This window comes from Pristiophorus japonicus, chromosome 1 (assembly GCF_044704955.1).
Source record: "Pristiophorus japonicus isolate sPriJap1 chromosome 1, sPriJap1.hap1, whole genome shotgun sequence".
NCBI classification, from domain to species: domain Eukaryota; kingdom Metazoa; phylum Chordata; class Chondrichthyes; family Pristiophoridae; genus Pristiophorus; species Pristiophorus japonicus.
The window spans coordinates 34,333,448-34,342,851 of NC_091977.1; the positions used below are offsets into that span (position 1 = coordinate 34,333,448).

General features: G+C 45.0%; 1 protein-coding gene across 1 annotated transcript in view; it reads right to left on the minus strand.

The window, feature by feature from the left end:
• Window positions 1-594, minus strand: part of LOC139278311 (N(4)-(beta-N-acetylglucosaminyl)-L-asparaginase-like) — a 44,375-nt gene extending 43,781 nt beyond the window's left edge. The window contains exon 1 of the mRNA XM_070897009.1: window positions 402-594. Within this exon, the coding sequence (XP_070753110.1) occupies window positions 402-519 (118 nt within the window). The 5' untranslated portion in view covers window positions 520-594. The remainder of the gene's footprint in view (window positions 1-401) is intronic.
• Window positions 595-9,404: the final 8,810 nt, after the last annotated feature.

Below are 9,404 nucleotides of genomic sequence, written 5' to 3' on the forward strand. Positions count from 1 at the left end.
GCTCCTTCATGGTAAACGAGCCAAAAGGTGGGCAACGGAAACATAGAAAATAGGTGCAGGAGGCCGGCCATTCAATAAGATCATGGCTGATCATTCATTGTAGTACCCCTGAAGCGTTAAGCTCAGCACTAACTGCCTGGATCACCACTGGTGGTGGAATGTATATACTATTGCTCATGCCTTCGAACTCATGTGGAAGCAAGTCACCGTCGACTGCCGAAGAGGAAGCGACGCATTAAAAGTTCCTTTTTTAGCAACCTCCTAAAAACAAAGCGGATTAAGGGAGTCCAAGCAGCAAACAGTGTGCAGCAGTTTACAATGACGGATCGCTGTGCAAATGCAGACGGTGCAAAACGTACACCAAAGTGCTGCCACCTTGGCAGTGCCTGCTTTGCGCTTACCTCGCTGCGCCGCGTCTTTAAAGGGCCAGGTGTTGATGACCAGCGGCAGCTGTGCGGCCGCCAGCGAGCAGCAGCTGCCGAGCGCGAGCACCAGTGGAACGTAGCCCGGGAATCCCATAGCGCCGCGAGTCCGACCGCCCGCTCTCTGATAGCGCCCCGCGCCCGCTGCGAACTTATACCGGCCCAGCTCGCCGCTTCCCACCGCACCCACCACGTACGGCGGCTGCAAAAGGACAGCGAGGAAATGACAACACTTCAAATCGGCAAATCAAACCCTGCTGCTGAGTTAGTTCATTTGCAAGCTTTGCCACCTCCCCCCAAGCTGTCACCCAGACACCACACCCCTGTTCTCTCCCCACCCCACACTCAAGACAATACAGGGTACTTGAATTGCAAATTTAACATGCCACCCTCACAGTTATTTGAATAGAATTTAACATTTTACAAATTCTGCTCCCCGGCTGGCTAGAAACATAGAAACATAGAAAATAGGTGCAGGAGTAGGCCATTCGGCCCTTCTAGCCTGCACCGCCATTCAATGAGTTCATGGCTGAACATGCAACTTCAGTACCCCATTCCTGCTTTCTCGCCATACCCCTTGATCCCCCTAGTAGTAAGGACTACATCTAACTGATGCCACAGGCCTGCCCGCCCACTGGCGAATCAACCGCTCAATCTGCCTGGCTGAGCGAAACAAATGTTAAATTGCTGCTGTTAAATTCGGCAGGGCCTGAGAGAAACCCGTTCTCCTCGGACCGCAATCCAGCACTAGCCCGTCCCACTCCGTACCTATCTCCCTCGTTAAAATCCTCCCCGATACCTCTGTTTATAAAGCTAAGGATCCCATATGCCTTTCTCACAGCCTTCTCAACTTGTCTTGCCACCTTCAAAGACTTGTGTGCATACACCCCAGGTCTTTCTGATCCTGCATGCCCTTAAAAATAATACTCTTTAGTTTATATTGGCCCAGAAATCCCTGTTTCTTCTTCCCGCAGGCATTCGACTAAAAGTAAGAGAAAAGATGCACACTTACCTTTTGGTCGAATGCCCGCCAGAGATCCCGGACTCAAGGCCTCTTCTTGTGCAATGGCACGTGATCACGTTGGGACGTCCACAGGGGTGACGTGGGCCTGGACACCAATCAAGGTAAAGAATTTTCTCATTCCTAGTAATAGGAGTTTCTTAAATCCGAAACTCCTTTTACTATGAATGAGAAACACACCCAAACACTTCATAAAACATTAAAAAAACCTCACATAAAACACTACAGAAATTAAAGTTCATAGAAATGTTTTTTAAAGAAAAAAATTGCGGATTTTTAAAAAAAGTTTTAATTATGGTTAAAAATAAATGTAACGCAGTGGGCAGGGTTTCTAAAAATGTTTTTTAAATTTAATTTAATTATATTTTTGTATATTATTAAACTCTTACTCCTGCAAAAGTAGGCTATGGCACCCGTTTTTATCAGGCACAAGAGTTTAGAGGACATTTGTTGGGCAAGATATGCGTAAATCAGCAATCTTGCCCTGGCAAATTTCCTCGCTCCCGAGATACGGAGGATCTGTCAAGCCAGAAACTTGACAGATTGGAAAAGCCGGTTTTCAGCGCATGCGCATGGCATGCTAAAAACCGGCTTTTCCGATGCCTTCCCGCGGCCGTAGAAATGCCATACGGACCCGGGGAAGCCCCGATTTCTGGGCCATTGCCTTTCCTCATTCTCCCCACCAAAATTAATCACTTCACACTTTTCTGAATTACATTCCATCTGTCATGTGTCTGCCCATTTCATCAGACTATCTCATGTCCTTCTGAAGCCTGTTACTATCTTCTTCAGTGTATACTATTGGCCTAGAAATCCCAGTCGGCCGCTTTCCGCGGGCAATCGGGTAAAAAAGTTAAAAAAGATGTGCACTTACCTAAAGCTGCTGCGCCCATGAGAGATTCCGGTCCTGAGGCCTCCACGGACTGCGCTTCGGAGCGCGTGTATGTCAGGATGTCCGCAGAGCTGGAGCTGCAGTCACATGGCTCTGGGCAGCCAATCCAGGTAAAGTATATACTCATTCATAATAATGGGGACTCCGTAAGTTGGAGTTCCCATTATTATGATTGAGAAACAACCCCAAATACCCAAAACACATATTTTTATTAATTTAATTAAAGTTACTTATGTATTATAAAAAATATATATTTTTCCGATTTTTTAATAAGTTTTTTAAATTATGGCTTAAAATAAACTTACCGTAGTGAGGAGGGTTTTAAACAATAACATTTGTTTTTAAAATTTTATTTTATTATGTTTTTGTGTATTTTAAAACTTATGCCTGTATAAGTAGGCTATGCACCTGCTTTTATCAGGTGCAAAGGTTTTCAGGACATCCGCTGGGCAAGATATGGGTAAATATCGCAATCTTGCCCATGTGAATGTTCTGGCTGCCGAGATACGGAAGATCTGTCAAGCTCCAGCTTGACAGATCAGAAAAGCCAGTTTTCAGCACATGTGCATTGTGCACTGAAAACCTGCTTTTGCAATGCCTTCCCGGGTCCATACACACTCCATACAGACCCGTGTGGCCGGAATTTCTGGCCTATATTTCCGAGTTTGTGTTGTCTGCAAACTTTTAAATTATGCCCTGTATACTCAAGTCCAGGTCATCAATATACTGTATATCAAAAAGAGCAGTGGTTCCAACACTGACCCCCGGGGAACACCACTGCACACCCGTCTGAAAAACAACCATTCTCCACAACTCTCTGCTTTCTGTCCCTTAGCCAATTTTGTATCCACACAGCCACTGCCCCTTTAATACCGTGGGCTTCAATTTTGCCGATATCTATTATGTGGTACAAATGCCTTTTGACCGTCTATATGCAAAATTCTCATCAACACTCTCCATTAGTTCATCAAAGAACTCAATCAGGTTAGTAAAACACGATATGCCTTCAACAAATCTGCTGGCTTTCATTTATTAACATATATTTTTCCAAGTGCCAATTAATTTTGTCCCGGGGTATTGTCTGTTAAAGTTTCTCCACTAACTGGCTGACAGGCCTGTCGTTGCTGGGCTTATCCTTTTCCATTTTTTTTGATCAGGGGTGTTAACATTTGCAATCCTCCAATACTCTGGCACCACTCCCATTCCTATGGAGGATTGTAAGATTGTGGCCAGAGCCTTAATTCCCTCAGCAACCTAGGATGTATCCCATCCGAACTGGATGACTTTTCCACTTTGAGCGCTGCCAATTTTTTAAGTACCTTCTCTTTATTTTTATTTGATCCAATTCATAAGTTAGTCTTGGTTAAACGATTGCTCACTAAGCAGTAAAGGTTGCTTGGCGGAGAGGTTGAAGAAGCAAAATATTTTTAAACGAAAACGTGTACACAAAAAATGGCATTGTTTTGTTGGCATTGCATTAGCACATTTCTAAATCGGCTGATTTCAGATCGGTTTCACTGGCAGATGCAAGGTCATCTGTTGGACAGGCTGCAAAATAGCATTAACTTACAGATGAGTATGGGGTGTGCCACTACATTCTGAGAGAGTCTTTCTACATTCACAATGGTAGCTCTGTCAACAACAACAACAACAACAACAACAACAACAACTTGTATTTATGTACCTGTCAGGACAGATGTGTGTGCTATTCTGTACTGAAAATTAATTGGAAAAGCTGAATATATTGGCATTTTTGAAGATAAAGCCACAATATTGTTGGACCTTTTAAATATTGCTTGCTTCCATAACGAAACGACCAGGCTGATGTACTGCAGCGATGCTGTATAAGTGACTTCTTAAACCATTGCCATCCTCACTGATGCTATGTACTAAATGGCATAAAGATTTTTAAGCCTCATGTCATTCTCAAGAGGTTGCTCCCTTTTGGCACCGAGAAGAGCAACTGCTGTTCTACATATGGTGGCAACATTGCCACTGTCAAACACGGCAGCTTAAAATTAAATTACATTAAATTAATTTCTAGCAGGACTGACATATGAGGAGAGACTGGATCGACTGGGCCTGTATTCACTGGAGTTTAGAAGGATGAGAGAGGATCTCATAGAAACATATAAAATTCTGATGGGACTGGACAGGTTCGATGCAGGAAGAATGTTCCTGATGTTGGGGAAGTCCAGAACCACGGGTCACAGTCTAAGAATAAGGGGTAAGCCATTTAGGACCGAAATGAGGAGAAACTTCTTCACTCAGAGAGTTGTTAACCTGTGGAATTCCCTACCGCAGAGAGTTGTTGATGCCAGTTCGTTGGATATATTCAAAAGGGAGTTAGATGTGGCCTTTACGGATAAAGGGATCAAAGGGTATGAAGCGAAAGCAGGAATGGAGTACTGAAGTTGCATGATCAGCCATGATCATATTGAATGGTGGTGCAGGCTCGAATGGCCAAATGGCCTACTCCTGCACCTATTTTCTATGTTTCTATGTTGATGGCTACTAACAACAGCTTGAAAAACTCAGCATGTGTTCCAAATTGGCATTACCATCCACCAAAGTCAAAATGCCAAATGTTCCCTCTGCACATATGCAGCATTATTTATTTTTTTAAGTAAGGGGTCATCCTGGAATGGTATGAATTGGATCATTATTTAGATTGTTCTAAATGTTTCATTATGATCCTAATTCATATTGACCTTAATTCATAAAATTGCTTCAACACTTAGGGCCCAAGTTTCCACAAGAAACAAAACGGGCGCCCCTCCGAGCTGGGCACCCGTTTTTCGCGCCACGAAGTGCGCCTAAAAAAATCCTCGGTATTCTCCACCTACTTGCAGGTCCTCTGGCCCTCGGCGCAGCCAGCACGAGCTGTAGGGGGGCGGAGCCAGGTCCCTGCGCTGAAAACAGTGCCGGGACCTCTGCACATATGCGCTACAGTGGGCACGCAAGTGCAGTAGCTCCAGGCGCTGAACTGTGTGGGAGGGGCCCGAAGCACGCAGCCTCTAGCCGTGGCCCAATGGCCTCACTGGGGCTGCGTGAATAAGGCTCCTCCCACGGCCAGCTCCTGCTCCCCCCCCCCCGACCAGACCCGACACTCGCTCCCCCCCCCCCCCCCTGCCTCCGGACCAGACCAGACCCTACACCCGCCCCCCCCGCCTCCGGACCAGACCCGACACCCGCTCCCCCCCCCCCCCCCGACTGACCCGACCGACCCGCGCTCCTGTTCCCGCTCCCCGCCCCCCCGACTGGACCCAACCCGACCCGCGCTCCCGCCCCCCGACCCGACCCTCCCCCCCAACTGGACCCGACCCGACTCCCGCTCCCGGACTGGATCCGACCTGACCTCCCCCACTCTCCCCCTCTCTCTCTCTCTCCCTCCCCCCCTCTCTCCCTCTCTCTCTCCCTCCCCCCCCCTCTCTCTCTCTCTCTCTCCCTCTCCCCCCCCCCTCCCCCGACCCGAACCGAACCGAACCGAACCTCCCCGACCCGACCCAACCCAACGCCAGCTACCTGTAAATCTGGTGCTGGGGACGGGCCCTGCCTGAAGTCTCGGGCCGGCCCGTTCAGCCTTGGTCCCGAAAGGCCTGCCTGAAGCACTTTCACACAGGTATGAAGATGGTTTATTTAATCTTTTCTTTGCTTATAAATGTTTATTCAGGTTGGATTTATTTGTATAATATTTGTATAAGTATAAATAAGGATTTATTATAGAATTTAATGACTTCCCTTCCCCCCCCCACCTCGTTCTGGACGCCTAATTTGTAACCTGCGCCTGATTTTTTAATGTGTAGAACAGGTTTTTTCAGTTCTACAAAAATCTTCACTTGCTCCATTCTACTTTAGTTTGGAGTACGTTTTCACTGTGGAAACTTTCAAATCAGGCGTCAGTGGCCGGACACGCCCCCTTTTGAAGAAAAAATTCTGTTCCAAAGTAGAACTGTTCTACCTGACTAGAACTGCAGAAAAAAAAATGTGGAGAATTGCGATTTCTAAGATAGTCCGTTCTCCACCAGTTGCTCCTAAAAATCAGGCGCAAATTATGTGGAAACTTGGGTCCTATGTCACAACAGAATAGTGGGTATGAAGGTTTACCGTTTGATTATCCAAAAATTATGAGCCATTGAGGACAAAATTACTAGGTGCGCCCAGAAATATAAGATAGTCATTAATAAATCCAATAGGAGATTCAGGAGAAACTTCTTATCAAAGGAGTGTTAATAATTTGAAGCAAATAGCATGGATACATTGAAGGGGAAGCTAAATAAACACATGAGGGAGAAAGGAATACAAGGTTATGCTGATCAGGTGAGATGAAGAGGGGATGAGGAGGCATTTCTTCACTCAGAGGGTTGTGAATCTTTGGAATTCTCAACCTCAAAGGGCTGTGGATGCTGATTAGTTGAGTATATTCTGAGATAGGTAATTTTTGGACTCTAGGGGAATCAAGGGTTATGGAGATCGGGTGGGAAAGTAGAGTTGAAGTTGAAGATCAGCCTTGATAATATTGAATGACGGAGCAGGCTCAAAGGGCTATATGGCTATATGGCTTACTCCTGCTCCTAATTCTTATGTTCTTATCTTCTTATACAACCCTGACCATCATGCTTCTAACTCTCCCGTATATGGTAAAAGTCTCTCACCTGAAGGTTGCCATCTGCATGTGTTGCATTGCAATTGGTAAAATGAATAAATACAGTAAATTGTCTCCCGGTAGGTATATTTATATACAAATAAATATATTTGAAAAACGAATACATATATGTTGGCAGGAATACACAACACAGCTGCTAAGTCGAAAGTGACTCAGTGGGATTGGGATATCAGAATAGCGCAGCAAAACGTCATTATGTAAAGGTGGTACGGTATCAGAAGTGCTACCTCAATTGGGTTGCAAATCAGACCATTTGCAATGACACACTTGGTTCAATCTTGCATATTAATGGCATTTTCTTTATTGTACAAATTATATATTTTTAATAGTGTTAGACACCGTGTAGCAATTAAAGGAAAGCCGTAATTATGTGTTGACATATTCATTGTTAATACTGTGCAGCAAAATTCCAACCCCAAAGTGGTTAGACAAAGTGAAGCTGACAATGCAGTGCTGCTAGAAGTAAGCTCCTCAGGTCATCTGAGTGCCTGTGAAACTCTTATGTGGCCTGTTGTCACTGTGGCAGTATAACTTGCCTCACTCCTGGACCTGGCCACTGTCTTTGGTCTAGTTGGGCTAAGCTCACTGCTACGGCTGATGCTGCCACTATTTTGGCCAGCTCGGATCCATAGCCTTTGCCCAATTCCAGGCAAACTACCTAAGCTTTTTCCTCTTAATCATATTAACCATTATATCCCCATAATTCAGACCATTCCACAACAGGTGATATGAGCTTAGACACTTCTACTTCTTTCACCCCAGCTACGAGTAAATCTCTAGCTGCACTTTGGCTGGCAGAACAATTGACCAGGATGAGACCATGGATTTAGACTATCCTACCTTCTATTAATGCATTTATATAACACCTTTTACAACCTCAGGATGTCCCAAAGTGTTTACAGTCAACAAAGTGCTTTTGAAGTGTAGTCACTGTTGTCATGTACTCACTGGCAGTTCCACACCAGGTGCAGTAGAATGAGTGTTCATCCTGTATCATGTATTCCTTTGGTAAGCCAAGCATTAACTGAGACAGGACTTAGAAATGCTGACTAATTCCTTGCATCAGGTGGCGTTACACATCCAATGACCTCAAGCCTCATGACTGGATTCCCAATTGGGCCCAACAATCGCCCACAATGTGTCCCACATTGCAACAGTACCTGGCCAGCTCTCAGGACTGTGGGTCTGACTGCGTGTCTATCCTCTTGACTAACCAGTGGGGGAAAGTACTGGGACGCTCATGTGATCATAAAGTGAAGTTTGTTCTGCTAACTACTTCTGATCAAGCAACCATATATTTAGATCATCTGAAACCACTTCCAGGAATCAATTCCGTAACAATTTAAAAGAAATTCCGATGTCCCGGATCCGTACGAAGTTTCTACAGACCCGGGAAGACATCGGAAAAGCCGGTTTTCAGCAAGCAATGCGCATGCGCTGAAAACCGGCTTTTCCGATCTGTCAAGTTTCTGGCTTGACAGGTCCTCCGTATCGGGAGCGAGGACACTTGCAGGGCAAGATTTCCGATATTTACGAATATCTTGCCCAGCAAATGTCCTTTAAAATCATGCGGCTGAAAAAGCAGGCGTATAGCCTATTTTTACAGGCGCAAGTGTTTGAAAATACACAAAAACATTTAAATATTAAGTTATAAAAACACATTTTATTGTTAAAAACCCTCCCCACTATGGTAAGTTAATTTTAAGGCTTAATTAAAAAAACTTTTTAAAAAGTTGGGAAAAATTTTTTTTATGACGGCTTTAATTTAAATGAATGTTAAATATGTAGTTTATTTTCTATTTTTATTGTGTTTTAGGTGTTTGGGGGGAGGGGTTTCTCATTCATAGTAATAGGAGTTCCGCACCTACGGACCTCCTATTACTATGAATGAGAATGGATACTACACCTGATTGGCTGCTGCCTCCAGGTCCGGCTTGCACACGTCCTCACGTGCATGTGCTGCGATGTGCAGTCACGAGTGGCCTCAGGCTCGGAAGTTCCAACGGGCGCAGCAGCAACAGGTAAGTGTGCATCTTTTTTCTCTTTTTTTGCCGTTTGCGCGCGGGAAGAGCTCGACTGGAATTTAAGGGTCAATAAGTTGACTCAGAATTTTAGAATCTGTTGCATTCTTCCCATCGAGCCACAATTTCTAAACATCCTCTAGCTCTGTGACTAATTCTCTGCACCATATCGAGTTCTCTGCAACTTCTTAAATTCAGACATTAATCATAAGAAATAAGAACAATGGGCTAGAATTTCCATTGGTTTACCGCCCGATACCTGGGCGGTATTGATCTGGGCGGTATGGGCCATTGTGGGTGATAACCAGGTGAGCAAGAAATTCCCTACCTGAGTTACGCTGGCAGTTTCAAGGTACCGCTGGGGAGCGGACTGCCGGCGTGC